Source organism: Zalophus californianus, chromosome 1 (genome assembly GCF_009762305.2).
Source record: "Zalophus californianus isolate mZalCal1 chromosome 1, mZalCal1.pri.v2, whole genome shotgun sequence".
In the NCBI taxonomy this organism is placed as follows: domain Eukaryota; kingdom Metazoa; phylum Chordata; class Mammalia; order Carnivora; family Otariidae; genus Zalophus; species Zalophus californianus.
The window spans coordinates 122,598,256-122,618,463 of record NC_045595.1 but is presented as its reverse complement, the minus strand read 5'-3'; the positions used below and the strand labels follow the sequence as shown (position 1 = coordinate 122,618,463).

The 20,208-nt window shown below is 36.2% G+C and overlaps 1 protein-coding gene across 2 annotated transcripts in view; it reads right to left on the bottom strand.

Annotated features, from left to right (window-relative positions):
- Nucleotides 1-518: 518 nt before the first annotated feature.
- PRKCI (protein kinase C iota) overlaps nucleotides 519-20,208 on the bottom strand; it is a 66,167-nt gene continuing 46,477 nt past the window's right edge. Inside the window, exons 9-18 of one of the 2 annotated variants that reach the window (XM_027583388.2) lie at nucleotides 18,967-19,143; nucleotides 18,441-18,538; nucleotides 17,369-17,455; nucleotides 15,427-15,562; nucleotides 12,218-12,305; nucleotides 10,854-10,979; nucleotides 10,217-10,296; nucleotides 8,022-8,111; nucleotides 7,231-7,346; nucleotides 519-3,135 (exon numbers count right to left, since the gene is read on the bottom strand). In XM_027583388.2, the coding sequence (XP_027439189.2) occupies nucleotides 3,048-3,135; nucleotides 7,231-7,346; nucleotides 8,022-8,111; nucleotides 10,217-10,296; nucleotides 10,854-10,979; nucleotides 12,218-12,305; nucleotides 15,427-15,562; nucleotides 17,369-17,455; nucleotides 18,441-18,538; nucleotides 18,967-19,143 (1,086 nt within the window). In that variant the 3' untranslated portion in view covers nucleotides 519-3,047. The remainder of the gene's footprint in view (nucleotides 3,136-7,230; nucleotides 7,347-8,021; nucleotides 8,112-10,216; nucleotides 10,297-10,853; nucleotides 10,980-12,217; nucleotides 12,306-15,426; nucleotides 15,563-17,368; nucleotides 17,456-18,440; nucleotides 18,539-18,966; nucleotides 19,144-20,208) is intronic. The other variant, XM_027583389.2, reaches the window with a different exon arrangement.

The window sequence follows — 20,208 nt, the reverse complement described above, 5'->3', positions numbered from 1 at the left end:
CCCAAGCTCTCTGACAAGTCCACTGAGAAATAAAGTAAAGGCACTTAAGATTTTATTCTCCTTGTGAAGGGAAGGAGACATTAAGTTATGGTAAAGAGGTTTGTAAGTGTGGGGCGCCAGGCTCATACCTTTTATAGACACCAGCTACATCTGAGAAAGGAGGAGTTCTGGAACTTTAGGTCACTGTACAACATAATTTGGGAATAACCTGTTCTGAATCTGTTTAAATTTGCTTCAGTTTTAAAGCTAGTTAAAATGCTCTACGTTCACAGCTGATTTTTTTTTTACTAATTTGTTTTCCAATAAGCAGGGATGGATAGAAGAGTGAGTTTAAAAATACACTGAACGATATTTTATGAATGTCTGTGATTTGGCATTAGTACCACCAGAATGCTGCTTTAAGTAAAGCAAAATTCCGAACTCTAAAATTTCTACTTTCCTTCTTGAACAAATTTTGATGCACCCTGTGCTTACGCAAATTTCTAAAATGCTACATATTAAACCTGTTCCAGTCTTGATGAGTATTAAACATTTTATTTAAAGATTTTAAAGTAAAAAAAAGGGTACACAAATACAGATTACATTATGATGACCAAGGCAGTATTCTACATGACAAAAATCAAAACAAAACAAAATTTAAAAAGTAAATATACAGGTACCAAACAAGCATAATACCTGATATGCAATTCAGGCTGCATACACATAAAATGATCTGACCACAGACGTGCTTATGCAAAAGAAGTTTTTTCTTAGAACACCAAAATTCTAACCATTCTGTCAACTGCCTTATTCCCGTTGAGTATTTTGAAAGAACTTCTATATAATATAAAAGGAATTGGCATGGCACTTAAAAACTACAAAAAACAGAACACAATTAAAAACATATTTGTAATGCAATTTTGTATAAAATATACATGGTAAATCTTATTAGTTAAAAAAAATATTTAAAAACAAAAGACCACCCTGAATAATGGTTAAAACCTCATCACAGAAAAATGTTCATCATTTGTAACATTACTGATAGAAAACAGATGGGATTTTGCAGGGAAGGGAGATATCTAACTTGAAGAAGTCATTCAAAATTTATTTAAAATTGTAGATAAGATAGTAACTCACTGCCTACCCCTTTCTCAAAACTTATCATGAATATTCTAATGTATAACTACAGGACAAAATAAAAGAATAGCTCAAAGAAAGTGTTTCTCAAAATAAGGTCCAAAGACCCAACAGAATTCTAAGGTGGGCCCAGCAATGTGCATTTTAAACAAATGTTCCAGGTGATTGTTCCCCATTCTAAAATTTGAGAACTAATGCCCTAGGGAAACAGTACCACTTAAAAGCAAGATCATAAATATATTTCTAATATGTCAGAATTTTCTATGAGTTTATGGTTTGCAGTGAATTCTGTTTCTTAAAACAAGTTTCAGGTATTAAGAAAAACATATATACCTGTTACATAAACATGGGAATGTATATAAACTTTTTCCTTTGAGGTTTTCATTGCTTTCAGATTTAGTTATTTAAAGAAAAATGAGTATATGGCCAGAAACTTCAGAAAACTTACATTTCTAATAAAACGTAGCATCCAAAAGAGATAATTTATTAAATGCCTATAAATTTTAAATCATTCTAAATGTAAGACTAGACAGCTTTCCCCAAAATTCAATTTTACTAAGATTAGACAGTAATTTAGATGATTATGGTTACTTTTTACATCCCTTTATATTAAAAAAAATATTCAAAATAAACAGATGCTATCATTGGCATCCCTTTAAATAATAAATTGCTAAACACTAATATTAATAAAAAATAATCTGAAGAACTCTGCCCCTGAAATGTATTCCACTTTTTTACATGTGTTACCTACTTAATAAAAACTCACTTAAGGAGCTGGAACTGTGGGGTATGTACATGCATGTCCTTAATATTTATTCATGTTTACCTTATTTTTTAAAATTTCACTGAAGACTCCATAAAAAGGGTCCAAAAGTACGGATAATGGGGCTTTGGTGAAGAAGTGAGTATGGTCAAGTGAGTATGGTTAAGACACTATTTGGAAGATAAATACTTTTTCTGTATACTAAATTATAAGGAAAAAATAGCATACGTTCTGTCTCCACTGGATAATGGAATGCTTTTACAAGTCTGATAATGACTGTTTCCTTATTATTTAAATCAAATCACAAAAAATAACTGTGGGATTTGCTAATAAGGAAAGAAATCTCACCATCTTACTTTTCGGTATCTATTTTAAATTTCTATTTTTTTTCTTTCTACATACTGAAAAATGCTCCATTCAAATGCATCCTGGGCTCTTTGAGTGATATTTATTAACATTCCAGTTAAAGTTCTGGCTAACTGGGTAAGCTCAGAAGTTAATGCCCATATACTAAAGAAATCACTCTCATCAGTTTTTCAGAAACAGCTAATGATTTGGAATCTGATACTTAATAAAATATGCCCATTTTTTTCCCTCAAGGAGAATCTGTATCCCTAATTCTAAGCAAGTGACATCTTTTATTACCACTTTAATAACTGTTGCCTTAAAAATCAATAATTATCCAAGGCAATAAAATTTACAGCTGAATTTTTAAACACAACTCAGAAATAGGTAATATAATAAATTGTTGTTTTTTGAATTATTCTTTTATATCAAAATTAAACACTTCAAGGTGAAGTGAACGAAGAATGACAAAAAAATCACGGGAGGCTTACGACGTAATCCCACCAGGTGCCTTAATGCAACGGATACGCTGTTTAAAAGCAGTATAAGTATTTCCTTTAAACAAAAGGACAACTTCATTACTCATCAGTAGGCTGCTGGATTACCAGTATAGTTAAGTGTTGACACGACTGTCTGGAAACTAGTTTCATTTTCTTTTTCATAGTTAGATGTAATAATTGACTCTTACAGCCAATAACAGAAGATACTGAGTGCTTTTTTGTAGGTGAAAAATATAAAATGGTTCATGGTATCCAGGCTGGTAACAAGTTTATTCATGCATTAAATGGCAACACAAGCAAAATGCATAGTTGGAAAATGAGGATCAGACACATTCTTCTGCAGACATCAAAAGAGGATTGATGTACTCAAAACCTTCGAATTCAGACTGATCAATCTTCCTCACGATGTCACTGTTGAGAGAAAAATAAATTAATTTTCATAATCTAGATTTCTTCAACTTTTTATTTAATTGGTAAAATAAAATGAAAAAAAAAAGGCAGGGACGCCTGGGTGGCTCAGCTGGTTGAGCGTCTGCCTTCTGCTCAGGTCATGAGGTTCTGGGGTTCTGGGATTGAGTTCCCATATCAGGCTCCCTACTCAGTGAGGAGCCTGCTTCTCCCTCTGCCCCTCCCCCCAGCTCGTGCTCTCTGTCAAATAAATAAAATCTTAGGAAAAAATAAAACAAAAACAAAAAATAAGGCTAATTTCCATAGATTATGGGGAAAAAAAATCTCTAAGTGTTTAGATTAGTTCCAAAACATTTTCTAGAAGAATCAAGAGTACTGAAAAGAAAAGAAGACTAACAATCCCACAGGCAAGTTTGGAACTAAAAGGTGGTCCAAAATTGAAGGCTAGGAATAAAAAAGTCACAAACTGTCACAAGTCTAGTTAATTTTAACTTTTGACCTGAACATTCATATTTATAGGTGAACATCCAGGTCTGAATTAGCATTCAATTTAGTCATCACCTCAACAGGAAGATGGTGATGACAAGGCCCAGGAGAAGTTAACTGAAAGGAAAAGGCAATAATAGGGACAGGTACACAGACCTGAAAAAAGGAGCAGATACTGCGGGGAGGTAGTAGAGATGTTGGCATTCTGCTATACTGAGCTTCTAATTTAATATGCAGTAAGAGTAGTACTATTGAATATTTTAATACTTAAATGCACACAACATACTGCAGTGCACAAAGTTACACAGGATATAGTCCCTTCCTTTAAGGAGGGAAGGTACCTCATATAATGAAAAGCTACAAGAGAAAGCAGTACCTGCTAAATTTCATATAGGACAGCTAAGTCTTGATCTAACCACAGTTTGGAAAAAAACAAAGGGTGACTTCTAGTTAGAGAAATCGAGAATGCCAGCATTCATTGTATAAACATCAAATGGAATTATGAAAGATGATGTTGGGTCTGAGAAAAATGCAAGTAATTTATTCGAGTTGAAAGCACAGGAACAGAAGCATGTCAAATGACAGATGATCTGGAAGGAAGGTAATGGCTAGCTCAAAGCAGCTGGTGACGTTTACACGGAAGAGTTTCACCTTGATTCATCGAAGATCTGGCTGCATCTGAGGTAGCTCAGAAAGATGGAGAAGACTCCCGTATGTAAAAATGAAGGGTGCAGACAGAGGAATGCCATGAGCGAAGGTCAGAGCACTCTACCAGAGAACGCAGAGTAATGGAGACTGGTCAGAGCACAGCATTTGTGCTAGAGCACAGTGAGAGATGACCGGGGAGTCAGGCAGGAGACGGTGGGAGGCCATAACTGCTGGCCAAGGGGACAGATCTTATCTGCTAGGCAAGCAGGAGGTTCCTGGAGGCTTCCGACAAGGGGGTGCTACTGAGATGTGTGGAATGGGTGGCAAAGCAAAGAAGATGCCCAATGAGGAAGATGGTGTAATATTCTGGGTATGATCTAAAAGAGATGTGAACTAGACTCAGGGCAATGGGAATGGAAATGAAGGATCTGATGCAAGTAATGAAGTAAGGGGAGAAGAGACAAGGACTTGGTAGCTGAGTGTGTTATAGTTTGTTAAGAAAAAGGAAGAGTCAATAATCACGGACATTTTGAATCTGAACGAATACGTGATGGCATGATGAGCAGAAAAAGGTAAATAAAAACAAGGAATTGATTGAGAACAACAGAAAAAGAGACCATAAAGAATCATTACTTTTCTTTTCTTCCTCTCTTTTTTCATCTCTATATCCAACATGGAGCTCGAAATCACGACCCGGAGATCAAGAGTCACAAGCTCCACTGACTGACCCAGCTAGGCACCCCAAGAGTCGTTACTAAAGGTATTTTAGATTTCGTATGTTTGAGGTGCTTATCTGACGAACTAGGGGAGATGTTTACACAAGCAGACAGAAATGCAGCTCAGAATAGATACTGGGTGGAGGCTAGGTGCTTCAGAACTGTCGTTCATTTATTCTTCACAGTGGCCTTGTGACGTAGGCAGTAAGAGAACAAACAGGCTCAGAAAAGTTAGGAAATTCAAGCCCAGGGGCACCTGGGTGGCTCAGTCGTTAAGCGTCTGCCTTCGGCTCAGGTCATGATCCCAGGGTCTTGGGATCGAGTCCCGCATCGGGCTCTTTGCTCAGTGGGGAGCCTGCTTCTCCCTCTGCTTGTGCTCTCTCTGTGTGTGTCAAATAAATAAAATCTTAAAAAAAGAAAAAGAAAGAAAGAAAGAAAGTCAAACCCAGGTTACCCAGTTGGTAAGAGGTGGTGTCAAGACTCAAATTCCTATCCTTTGATTGAATCTGGTGTTCTTTCTAATACATGACACTGTCAGAAGTAATTATATTGGTACATCTCTCTCTCCTTTAGGAGATGGTAAGCTTTTCGTGAGACTGACCTCCATCTTAATCGTCTTTGAATGCCTAGTACTTAGTACACTGCCTTTTGCTCAACAACTGTTTCCCAATTTAGCCGGGTGTCATTTAAATAGCTGGTATCAATACTGTGGGGCTGGCTGAACTCTCCAAGGCACAGACTGCATATAGCAAAGAGAAGGCTGTCATGAACGGAACTGTGGAAGAGCCCAGTCTCCAGGGGACAGGGATAAAAGGGTGACAAGTGGTCACAGAGATGCAGCAAAACCAGGAGGGGTAGTGCCAACCAAAGCAAGGCCGTAAGCGCCAAATGCTGTACAGACATCAGGGGAGATGAGGACTGATCAGAATACGCTTTAAAAATCAGAAATGAACAAGTCAATTCAACCTTCAGATACTGAAGGAACAGGTTAAACTGTAAGGAGTTAAAGTGCCGGTAGTAAGAAAGCCCCAGTCAACGCTGACTATTCTCAAGGAGTCTGATAGAGATACTGCTTATCTATTTTTCTTTTATCATGAGATTCTATTAACTATTTTGGAAAAAATGAAGGAAGAAAATGTGATGGTTCAAAGATGTGCTAAGGTTCAGGGGAAAAACTAGGATTTCTGGGCATGTAGGTAAGTAGCAGAAATGCAGCGGAGAAAGAGAAATTAAAGGAGGTGGATGAATGGACGCAACTAACAAAATGAGATCCTGGCAGAAGCTAAGGAGACAGATTAGGGCCATGGGGCACCCCCTGCAAGCGAGGGACACCCAAGCACAGGAAGGAAGGAAGAGGAGGTTCAAGAGAGCACCTGTGAGCCGCGAGGTGGTCTGGTGAGATCTGAAAAGGGAGCAGGCTCCCACGGGGGGGTCCTCTCCTTGCAGTCAAGGTAAGGCAAGGCTGATCCACTAACAGTGGGGGTTATGGGGGTAGGACTGAAGGCTTCTAAAATGTGGAGACAGTCTGGAACAGTTGACGAGGAATGTGGTAGGAATTAACAAGATGCGAGTAAAAATACTGCCGAGGAGGAAGGGCCTCCTCGAGATCAGAGAACGAATCTGTAATGACAGGTAAATGATCAAATGTCCCCAAATTACTCTAAACCATACTTTTAAAAGATGCAACATAAACATAAAAAATATGTCAGCTCACTGCTGGCTGGACTTGGGAGGGTAATGTAATCTTTTTAAAAAGCAATTGGGCAATACATATCAAGAGCTTGAAACATTTGATCCCCTTGGACTAATACCCTTTCGAGGAATCTATCTCAAGGTAACACGCAGGGACTCTGACAAAGACAGCGGCCTGCACAACAGGGAAGTCCAGGGCAGTGCAAGTGCGTGGGACTTGGGCAGACTGGGGCTTGCGTCCTGATGCTGCCGCCTGGCAGCCGCCTGGCAACTGCAAAACTGCTTCCCCTCTCCGAGCCTCAGTTTCCTGGTCTGTAAGACGAAGAGGACCGTAAATAGATTCACAAGGCTGTCGTGAGAATTCGAGGCGAGGCACAGAAGGGGAAGTAGAAGAGGGCAGTTGTTATAATTTATAAGAGTGTCATAGATTGAAATAATCCCATAACTGAATGGCTAAGTAAAGTGTACTATAATCTCATAATGAAGCACTGTGTAGCCACTAACAATGAAACTTCCCAAGAACTTTAGAAATATTTCAGTCTACAGAATTACTTACTCATCATCTGGAGTGAGCTGGACAGGTTCATTAGTAAACTGAGAATCAAAGTTGTCCAAACCAAATTCCCCAGAAATATTTGGTTTAAAGGGAGGTACCACCTGCTTTTGCTCCATCTAGAAAAGACATATTAGATGACAGCTCAAGCCTACGTTCTCAGAAAAATTCCACCTCTACATTTCTCCTCTGCCCTCAGATGCCTCCTTGGCCTATCCCAGTGAGTTCTTAGCAATGGCTCTACAGTATTCACAAGGATGGAAATCATTTACAAAACTGAACACTGATGCAGGCTTTACTAATTTTACAACCTGCTCCATTAAATTAATATTCTAAGCTTTTACCGTTTTAAAAGCTTTTTAAAAAGCACTTTAGAGAGTGGTTTTAAGTTACTGGAAGCTGTGATATATTTGTTTTTCAACATTCTTTTAAGAAAATAAAATTTGGGGGCGCCTGGGTGGCTCAGTCGTTAAGCATCTGCCTTCGGCTCAGGTCATGATCCCGGGGTCCTGGGATCGAGTCCCGCATCGGGCTCCCTGCTCCATGGGAAGCCTGCTTCTCCCTCCCCGACTCCCCCTGCTTGTGTTCCCTCTCTCGCTGTGTCTCTCTCTGTCAAATAAATAAATAAAATCTTTAAAAAAAAGAAAGAAAGAAAGAAAGAAAGAAAGAAAGAAAGAAAGAAAGAAAGAAAGAAAGAAAGAAAGAAAGAAAAGAAAAGAAAAGAAAAAAGAAAAGAAAATTTGGCCCAAGATAATAATGAAACCTAACATAGAAAACAATGAAAATTTACATACCATATCCCAATCAACATTTCGAAAGAATGGGTGTCCCTGAATATCAGCAAATCCTGTTTGAGGATGACAACCCAATCGTTCCTTTGGGTCCTATGGTGGGAAGAAATGTTTCAAGAAGTAAGTGGACATCATGCTTTAGAATAAATCATCTTTGTGACCTGCCTGGGTTTCGTGTCTATTACATGATACCTTTATATCTGAAATCAGAATGGGCTACCTTTCATTTCTACATAGTACAACACTAGACTTAAATGAGTATCTGAAGCTTGTGACAAGATTTCCTCATGGCTCTCTCTAGTTATCATGTGATTATAGTGGACATAGGTCTCTATTCCTTGCTAAAGAAAAATGGGAGGAAAAAGCCGCAGAATCATTTGAGCAGCACCCTGATATTTCTTTGGCAGAGATTAGAGCGCTGGTCAAAATATACAAACCCCAAACTTTACAAGTTGGTTCTTGGCTCATTTTAAAAGCCCAATGCCCAATTACAGCAACAAACCATAATCTGTATACAACAGTGATACAACCATTATGTGAACCATTAGACTGAGAAGGGGCTGCAACTTATAAAAAGTCATGGCTTATTCATTATTGTGAATGAGAACATGTTACGATTTTCCTTTCCAATAAAAGATATTTTGAATATTAAAACCTCTCACCTTCATTTCTCAGTGTGTTAACACTTAGATTTCCATTTTAAATCTTTCCTCAGATAAAGTACTCAAAAGCTTCAACTTATTCTATTAAAATTCATCATTATCTTATCTATATGTACCTTAGAAGGTAAATGCACACCAACCTACTTTCTAACCTACAATTTATTTAAAATAAGATTTATGACTGCCAAGATCACTGTGATACAATAAGAAGCATATCTGGGGTCTGTCCCAGGTTCTCGACACAGAGCTCCTAAAACCCTTGTAATTTCCTGAGTCACAGAAGTGCCATTATTCATAACAAGTCCCTTTTGATTATACCTTAGTTTATGCTAGTAAGGTGACTCTTGGTGGGCCTGCAATAGCTTCAGGATGGGATCTGGTTGCCAGAAGAACCAACCATGTGATTAGAGTTGTAACTTTCATTTTCAGAGGGGCCGGAAATTGAGTTCAATCACCAATGGTCTTAATCAATCATGCCAATGTCACAGAACCTCCACAAAACCCTCTGAACCCTGGGGTTTGGAGAGCTTCTGGGTTGGTGAACACATCCATGTGCTGTGAGGGTGGTGCACCCCAACTCCACAGGGACAGAAGCTCCCGTGCTCAGGATCCCTCTGAACCTCACCCTGGGTATCTTTCCATCTGGTTGTACATTTGTATCCTTTATAACAAACCAGTGATAGTAAGTAAACTATTCCCCCGAGTTCTGTGAGCCGTTCCAGCAAATTACTGAACCTGAAGTGGGAGGGTTGCGGGAACCCCCAATTTCGTAACCAAGTCACACAGAAGTGTGGGTATTCAGTACTTGTGACTGGCATCTGAAGTGAAGACAGTCTTGTGGGACGGAGCCCTTAAACCCCTGGAATCTGATGGTAACTCTGGGTAGTTAGTGTCAGAAAAAAAATGAATTGTAGGACACCCACTATGTCTGGAGAGTTGGTAGAATTGGTTGTTGGTGTGGAAAAAACCTACACATTTGGTGTTAGAAGTGTTATGAGTAAAAACTATTCAGAATCATAATCTTAGGTCCTAAAACTCTTCTAACCTACTGACCACAACAAATAATTGAATGGTCTTCAGATTTTTTAAGACCAATGATAGCATTTCATTTCTTCTGAATTTTATCTAGGGTTTTGACATGATAATCTGCAGGAAACACTACTGCCAAGTGCTCAGTAAGTAATGAGATTCTATGACTAATAACCCAAAGAAAACTGAATAATAGAGCTATAAGTACGATTGCGGCTATCCCCAAAGATTGTAATTTTTCTCTAATTGTGTACATGATATATATCACTTACATTTAAAACACCATATGTAATGTATAGCTGGGGGTGAATTACATTGCTGAAATGGAAAAGGACAACTCATCTCAGGATCTAATGCTATCAAATTACCCTCTGGTGAAGAGCCAAATTCCAGAACTGAAAAAATTATATACTCTGATGTTTTGGAATGTTACACTGCCTGAAACTCCAGTTATAGTTTCATTTATATACAGATAAACCACTAAAGATTGTTATATACAATTTATACCTTGTTGAGAAAACTCTTCAGGACACTTGCAGCTTTTACAGACAGAGAACGTGGTATGCGTATTTGTTTTTCCAAAATAACTAGAAAGACAAAATTATGGCATTATATTTAACTTTTACATGGCTTCGATCTTTACATTTTTATTATGAGGTACATAAGGCATTCTAGCAGAAAAAATAAGACATTACATCTATCACTTCAGCGTCTGCTTGTTTTTATCCAGTACGATTCTTTGTATTTCTAATCATGGGCCCTTTTTTTTTTCCACCTTTTGATCCTCCTATATTCTTGGTACCCTACTTTTCCTCCATATTGTTCTTGGACTTATGCGCTCCCCCTCAGGGTCCATGTGAAAAGACTGTCCTCTCTAGCCACAGGATTGCTTCCTCCAATCTCTGTGGTATACAACCCGAATGAACCTCTTTGTTATATTTTTGAGTATGAGAAAGTAGTTGGCAAATGGACTGAAAGTACAGAGGTAGGAAGATTTTTTTTTTAATTGAAGACTCACATATTAAGAAGTACACTGTCCAAATTATTTTCCTTTTTCTTACTCAAAGTAAAAACGTGAGCCATCCTCATTCACGCTCTAGAATACGTTATTCACAGAGAATCTCTGTAAAATACTGTAAATTACCTTGGAAGAGATAATCCTCTGTGTTTTGATCAGGGTTATCAGAGCTTCCAACAATATCAAATGGAGATCTTCCTGCCATCATCTCAAACATTAATACTCCAAGGGCCCACCAGTCAACACTGAAACCTTCAAAAAAGAAATTTTTGAAGCAACAAATTATCTATTCTGCATTCTTGAAAGTCAGTAACTTGAGATTCATTTTATTATATAATGAAAAAATAAACATAATGAAAAACTAAACTCTAAATGCATTATAACTATCATGGTAGGCTCTGAAGATTACAGGAATAATTCACTTATCAACAAGGGGAGGTACCTAAAAGATAACTTTTAAAACAAAATATTGGAGGGACACCCAAGAGTCAGTTAAGCGCCTGACTCGTGGTTTCAGCTCAGGTCATGATCTCAGGGAATGGGTTTGATCCCTGCATCGGGTTCCAGGCTCACTGCCGTCTGCTTGGGATTCTTTCCTTCTTCCTCTCCCTCCCCCTCTGCCCCTCCACCCCCCACCTGCATAGGCTCTCTCTCACTCTCCCTAAAATAAGTGAATAAAATCTTTAAAAATAAATTTAAAAAAATAAAATATTGGAAATGAAACATAAGTTTCTTTTCCCAAATATGCCTGTAATTTCAGACTCATGATCTGTTTCTAACATGTTGTTTTTGAGGATGTAATTAAATTGTACTTGAGAATAACTTTTGTTGGTCTGAAACCTGATCTTCTGCTAGCTGATTAAAGATCCTTGAAGGACCTTGGAATCAGATTATGAACAGCTGTCAGAAGTACCCATCCTCCTTTACATCTGCTGAAATCAGAGGGCCAGAACCCAAGAAGTCAAATGTGTTCTTAAGATAAATATATCCTCTGGTTCCTGACAAGCAGTCAATCTTTCCCTCATTCTTCAGATTCCTGGAGGAAACATCCCAGGAAATATGAACAATCTTCTAGGGGTTCATGACTCTGGAGTCACACGGCTAAAATGTAAATCCCTACTCTGCCACTTTCTAGCTGTATGACCTCAGGCAAGTTATTTAAACTTTCTGTAAAATGGGCATTAACAGTGCTTACCTCCTAGGATTATTGAGAGGCTTAATTAATATGTGTAAACTGCTTGTATTAGTGCCTAGTACTTTTAGTGTTGCCATTAATAAAATATTATTCAAATCTGTACCCCCAAATACTGCTAAGGTCCTACTGTCTCCAATTTCATAGTTTAGGGTTTTCATGTAGGTTTTAAGGGGATCAAGAAAGCTTATATTAATAAGATTAGTATTTAAATACTATAGTATAATATAATGCAATTGGTACCACATTTAACCACCCATCTAGCACATAGCTAAAATGCCACCTATTTATTTATTACCATAATCTTCTCCTCTTAAAATTTCAGGAGCAATGTAATTGGGAGTACCACAAAAAGTGCTGGTTGTATCTCCTGGCCGTAATCCTTCCTTTTATAAAAAAAAAAAAAAAAAAAAAGAAAGAAAGAAAGAAAAGAAAAGAAAGATATAATAAGACAGAAAATTATCTTCTAAATTCATCTCTTTTATATCATCTATTATATAAGCTCAGCATCTATAGGTAATATATTAAGCTTAAATAAAATACCACTAGCACAGTTTTCCATATTATTAAAATCACAGGTTGCCACTAAATAGCTTAAAGAAAACCTGTCCTCATTAGATGTTGGTAGAGTTAAGATAAAAATTGACCTTGAAATAATTTATAATTAAGTAAAAATTTAATACAAAAATTTAAATTGTATGAGTAAAAGGAATCATCATATTTTTGAAGAAAAGAAGCACTGTATATCCCATCTCCTCACACAAGCACTGCTGCCATAATGATGTTTTCCTTCTGGTTGTTTTTCCTAAGGCATAAATTTTTTGGTTTTGTACTTCAATTGAAAAAATTAAGCCAAACATACTAATGGGTATAAATAGAGAAACTACACAATAACAAATGGAACAATCACCAAAAAGTTATAACAAACTTGTATGCACCTAACAACAGTCTCAAAACACAAAGAGTAAAAATAGATAAATTAGGAGAATTTCACAATCCCTGCTATGGAATGAACGTTTGTATGCCCCCAAAATTCATATGCTGAAGCCCTAATGTGATAACACTGGGAGATGGGGCCTTTGGGAAGTAATTAGGTCATTAGGTTGGACCTAATCCTGATGGAATTAGTTATCTTTACAAGAGGAAGAGAGCTCCCTCTCTCTCTTTCTGCCATGTGAGGATACAAGAAGAAGATACATCTGCAAACCATGAAGAGTGCCTTCACCACACACTGGTTCTGCTAGTACCTTGATCTTGGACTTCCCAGCCTCCAGAAGTGTGAGAAATAAATGTTTGTTGCTTAAGTCACCTAGTCTACAGTATATTGATATAGCAGCCTGAAGTGATAATACAATCCCCAATCATGACAAGTGATTTTAACACATCTATATCAGAAAATGATGTATCATACAGACAAAAAAAATTTAGTAAGCAGAAAAAGATTTAGACAAAAGCTGGAGCTAAATATAATATACATACTTAGAGAATATGTATAATCTATGTGCATGTGAGGACAAAGGGAGGAGAGAAAGAGTGTGAAGGACAGAGAGACTCCTTGCATGGAAACAAGAGATTATCTATCTTTTTTTAAGTACATGTGGGATACTGATCAAATACTAAGTCACAAAGGAAACCTCAATATATTTTCAAAGAACCTGTATCATTCAAGACCATATGCTGGCCACAAGGCAATTAAATAAGAAATCAAGAATAAAAAGATAGTTTAAAAACAAGCCAAATAATATTAAATATACAATTAAACAAGCAAGAGAAATACAATTCATTTTCATGAGTTTCATTGTTTAAGTAATGCATGCCCATTATAGTAACTTAAAAAATATGTAAAAGTAAACAAAATAAATGTGTAATGCTACATAACAGAACAACACATATAGAATTAGACAATGCTCTACTTTAGAACTTTATTTAATGTTATATTATAAACACTTTACATTGTTATGAACTTTTGGTAAACATCTTAATGATTTCATAATGCTCTGTTCTGTAGTCATGCCATAATTTCCCTAATCATTCTCCTTACCAGTGGCCATGTAGATTATTTATAATATTTATCACAAACTATAATAAAAAACCGTGGTCATAAACTTTTCCTCATAGACCAAAATATTCACTCAGAATATCCCAGAAGGAGAAGTACTAGATAAAAGAGCATGGCTGTACATCTTTAAGAATTCTGATACATCACCACCAACTACTTTCCAAAAGACTGTAACAATGCATACATTCACCAATGATACAGGAGAATACCCATTTCTTTAAACTCTTGTAAGCAGACTACTATAATTTTAAAAACCAGTATCTGGCATGCAAAAATGAAGTCTCATTATTGTTTTAATGTGTACACTTTGTAACAAGGTTAGCATTCTTCATGGTTTTTGGTGTGGTTCAGCTTTATTTTCCTTTGACAAATTATAAGACTTTTATATTATTGTCATTTTTCTTTTGAAATAAGAAAAAAATCCACTGGGGGGAAAAAGTGACAGAGAGGGGTGCCTGGGTGGCTCAGCTGGTTAAATGACTGCCTTCAGCTCAGGTCATGATCCTGGAGTCCTAGGAGATGAGTCCTGCATCCGGCTCCCTGCTCAGCAGGGAGTCTGCTTCTCCCTCTGACCCTCCCCCCTTTCATGCTCGCTCTCTCATTCTTTCTCAAATAAATAAAATTAAATCTTAAAAGAAAAAGATAAATGTCTGAGTTTTGTATCTAAAAGCAAAAACACTTTATAAAGATTTTCTTTTCTAATGTTGCTGAACAGATAATAAGGTCAAATCTTCAATACTATTAGAGTGTCTTAATGTTAACATTTAAATAATCTCCAACCTCTGGAGGCATTTCCCTCAGGTGAATGGGGGAGTGTAATTCATACATTTACATGTTTGTTGCCATATTACTGTGTGAGGATAATTCTGTCCCAGCTACTTTTAACAAGGAGAGTAGCTCCCTACACATTTTTGTGCAAAAACACTCGACCCTTAAATGAAACACTGTTACAAAAAGAATAAAGTACCAAGAAATAAAGGATATTGCCCTGACAGTAACTGAAATTCTTATTTTGTTCTACTGTACCTTATGTCAGATATTTAAACCTTAAATATAAAAAATGATAGACTTCCTGGGAAAATCTTGAATGCATTATCAAGAGTTACAATTAAATGGCAAAGACTGGAAGGTGACATGCAAGTAGTTATGCTAAAGTCATGGGATTGCAGACAATTTTTATTTCCAAATATAAAATTTCTATCGTATCACAACATTCAAGATAAAAAGTTACAGACAATAAGAAGAAATTAACTCTTATTACAGTACACATAACACTCACAGAAAATACGGAATTTTGTAAATGGTTAGAATGTATGTTTGTCCTTGTGCTAAAATCCCAAAAAGTATCCCAAAGTAGCAGTCATTTCCTCAACTTTAAATACTATTATTTTACCAAAACAAGTTTATGAGCTGCTGAGATCTTCTGATTAACTAGAAATTTCCCTCACCTTACACATGCCATAGTCAGTGAGTTTAATGTGTCCTTCTGAGTCCAGCAATACATTGTCCAATTTCAAATCTCTATAAATTATCCCTCGTTCATGAAGATAATTTAATGCCAGACTGATTTCTGCAGAGTAAAATCTAAAATGAAAAATAACTCATTTGATTCAAATTTTTAAATTGTGATAAGTTTCTAGAAGTCCTACCCCCACCTGCAAATGAAAACACCAAAATCATGTCAAAAGATTTTTTTTCTCCCAATGTTTTTAGAAACAATACCAAAACACAAATTGAAATACCACTTTAAAATATCTAAGCCCAAAAGATAATTATAAAAGTTCCAGTCTACATGAAACTCATACTTTTCATAAAATTATTAATTTGCAAGTCTTGAACAGAAGTTCTTAATCTGGGTCCTTGGCTAGACTTCTGCTGCTACAACTGGAGGCACAGTCGTATGTACATGTGTACTTTATAGCTCTTCTATAGGGTTTCCACAGCTTTCATCACTTCTCTAAGAGACAAATGATCTCCCCAAATGCTGAGTCACTGATTGGTCTAGAACAAATACTAAAAGTTCTACTCAAACTATAAAATCCATACCAAAATTCTAGAGAGGGAATTAAATTATTCTACAACCATACCATTTAATATTAAAGAGCTTTTTAGAATTGCCACTAACTCATTGGTGATAATGAGAACTTTTGACCTGAATAATGAAAACGAAACACCCAAGTTGGTTTATGGCTACTTTGGTGAATGTTACCATGATCATGGTTGGAGGTGCTTAACACATACCTTCTCAGCTACTTAATTCTATGCATAGAGAACCTAAGCCTTTATTTTGCACTTTGGTTCCCAGAAAAGTGAAGATGAAATAAAACCAGAACTGGCACTTGAATACAGTAAAAACTACTTTCCCCAAGTCCAACTGAACAAACAAGGAACAAATACAGGCTATGGTCACAATTAGAAATATCATTTGTGGCTTTGCTATGAAGTGTGATCATTTAACAAAGACTAAAAACAGGAAATTAACAAAACAAAACACAGTTTGGTCCAAGATTAGATTAGTACAATTTCTACCTTATAAAATTGAAGGATATTATCTCTTTTTGACAGAAATAATCAATGTCCTCACAAGATTTCCACAAAACAAGTATTTATAAAAATAATATCTTTAACCTTTATTACATGCATATACAAACTCATATGCTTCATTTTGGCATTACTTTTATGGAACACAAAAGGGTGAGGATTATTCCTAATTCTGAGTACAAAACAAAGCAATACATGGCACAGACGAATTAAACTTATCCAAGGCCATGATCCTTCCCCACCTAACTCCTCCAATATATAAGCAATTTATAATCTTATATAATAATATCAAATTAAAGACACAAAATAAACAAGTAAATAATATTTAATGATCTTTTCTCTTATTTATCAACAGGCATGAGATCAGAGAAAAAAAAGTCAAAGGCAGAAAAATTCAGAAATTACAATTACAGGAAGAATAGTCAGAATTACATAATAGCTTAAGAGGAATTGTTCTATTACTCTAGTATATATGAATAATAATCAATGAAAAACTGTCAGAGATCACTGCAAACCTTAGATGAATAAGTGTAAATTCATCAATTATTTCAGTTGTGGATGTTGAATAGACAAAGTATTTTTAAATAACTGGGTTTAGTTATTTAGTTCTCCCTTTAACACTGTTTATACTTTTCAACTGCTTATATTAATATATAATGTAAACTAACTTTTAGCTTAGCCCCTACATGACTTATAAAAAACTAGCATGAAAATAAATAATTTATCTAATCTTTTCAACCAGTGGCACATAAAAAGTCCCATAGCATTCCCTACCTCCAACCCTCCCCACCCCCTCCCACCCCCAGCCCCACTTCCAGCAAAAATCTAACACAAACAGTACATATTTACCTGGCATGTTCTTCAGGAAGTTTTCTTTGTCGCTGCATATGAAACATTAGATCTCCTCCATTTACATACTCTATGACAAAGAACAATCTAAAACACAGGAGAGATAAGAAGCAAAACAAATGAATGTGGGGTGGGGGGAAGAGGCAAACCAAGGAACAGACTCTTAACTCTAGAGAACAAACTGATGGTTACTAGAGGGGAGATGGGCAGGGGCAGAGGTGGTAGGGATTAAGGAGGGTACTTGCAAGGAGTACCAGGTGTTGTATGAAAGTGTGGATACACTGTATCATACACCTGAAACTATTATCACACTGTATGTTAACTAACTGGAATTTAAATAAAAATTTGGAGAAAAAAAGTATTTTTTAATAAGAAAAAATCAGTAAGGCTTAAATCCAGGAACTTTACATGTCAGGCTTAAAAAAATAAATAAATACAGGAGAGAGCACATGAAACCAAGATCCAAAATAAGGCACTGTCACATTGCATTTTAAATACTACAGAGACCAGTTACAACATAGAGAGCATTCTATAGATTTACCCTTAACAAACATTCCAGGAACCTGGTGGAAACAAAGGGTAGCTGGAGTCGAAAGCTGTTTAATCACAGAAGATACAAGAAAATGAACCAGTATAATTGTGTAAACTGTTTCTTCTATTTGAAAGTAGTACCACTAGCAATCCAGAGCCTCTCGCTCTCACCCCAATTTTAGCAATTGCAAGATAAGTCATTTTCAACTGTCACTTAAGGTAAAGAAGTTAGGATTTCTCCCTCTAGTTAAACTTTAGGAAACTTTAAGTACTAAAACTAGAATCTTGGAGATATTTATGGCTTGGTCTTTCTTTCTTTCTTTTTTTTTTTTTGCCTAAAGTGGGTAATTTCCTAATGCCACTCCAATGTTAAAATGATATCACTGACTGGAGTCTGAGTAGCAGGAAATTTTAAGCATAATACTGTTGTGTCCACCTCCACGTCTTCCACTTCAGGCTTACAGTAGAAAGCAGCTGTCATTGTGTAATAACACCAAAATGTGTGAAGCCCAGTAATCATTCCATTATCTTTCAATCTTACCTGCTTTCTGTCTGAAAGCAAGAATGCAGCCCAACAAGAAAAGGATGATTGGATGCCTGCTCAAAAACATGCTTCTCCGTCTGTACCCAATCAATATCCTATTTCAAAATATGGAAGAAATCTATGTCAAACTGAATTATCATCAAAACTATGATAAATGTTCTTAGTAATTCATTTACCACATACGCAGTTAGTAACTAGGCTAAATACCAAAAGCACTGATAATCATGAAACAAGAGCTTATATACAAATAGAGAAACACCACCAATAAATCTTTCAGTATTATGAGACGGTCTAAAAAACTTTTACAAGGCTCCCATACTTTCCCTTGGTAATAATATGGTTTGATTTTTATTTTTTAAATATCTAGTAATCACCACATTACATTAAATCTATCTTATGTAATCTGTTTGAAGCATATATTTAGAATAGACTGAAATTATAAGACACAAACATTGAGGTTTTCTCTGAAATAGTACACCTAAGCCAATTTAACAGTTCAGAAATAATAAATCATTGTGCTTACCTCATCATCGTTGACCAGCTCTTTTTTCACAACTTTCATTGCATAAATACGATCTGTTTTTTTTAATCGCACCAATAGTACTTTGGCATAACTTCCTCTACCTATTACCCGAAGCAAATCAAAGTCCTGAAGACCTAAACTGGATGAAGCTTTGCCACTTTCCCTGGTATTCATTGCCTGTCGAGAACATTTACATCAAAGAGTTATACCTAGAGGAATTTTGCATAATACATTATATTTCTAAGACCTGGTTATACCTAAGATGATTTTACAGTATCTTCTGATTTAAGTTCTTAATAATTCTTTTCTTACATCACACGATATAATCTAACTACGCAAGAGGGAGGATGAATTCATGAGTTGAGGTCAGAGGGATAGTGATGGGAAGTTGATATCTGAGAAGTGTTAAAGGGTACTTTAAGATCTGATAAATTTTGGGTCTGGAGGCAATGAAGATACCTGAATTTAAAAAATGACACTAACTTTGATGACTGGGAGATTGGAGGTACTACTGACAGAAAAACAAAGTGTGCACACAGGGTAAGATTGACAGAGCTGTTGAGATAACAGGCTTGGTTTTTCATCCTGAAGATACAAGCTACAATGGGATATCAAGATTAAGGAGTCTACTGGAAGCTTGATATACGACATCGGAACTCATGGGAGGACACATTCAGAGACATTTTTAAAAGCTATAGACGGAAAACAAGCATGAGGCAGCTTAACTAATGGAAAACATTCTTTTCTACACAGTACCAAGGCTCCTTTGGAATGAGAAAATTAGCCTTTTCATTCATTTACAATTAAAAACTTAGGCTTCTGGTAATTTATAGAGAAGACCGAAGATAATCATTTTAAACATATCTGCAAAATCCTCCACATACAATCAACAGATGTACCCATAAGAATTAAGTATGAATTTTCTCAAGTGAGGAGTATCAAGAAAAGCAAAGAGCAAATTTTAAGAAAAACGAGTAAGCACAAATCGGAAAAAAAAAATATGAAAACTGAAGGAGAAGGATTTTTCAAGAGAAGGGTCATTTACGAAAATCTAGAAATAAAAATCTGATGTGGTAACAAGGATAAATAAAGAGGAGTGAAAGAAATCAGATTAGAGCAGATTAAGAAAGCACAGAATGGTAAGAAGATAAGACAATATACAGACTTTAAATACGGTTAACTGGAAACTATAAAAGAGAATGGCATGACTGAGTTCTGTTCTGCTGGCATTCACTCCCTCTG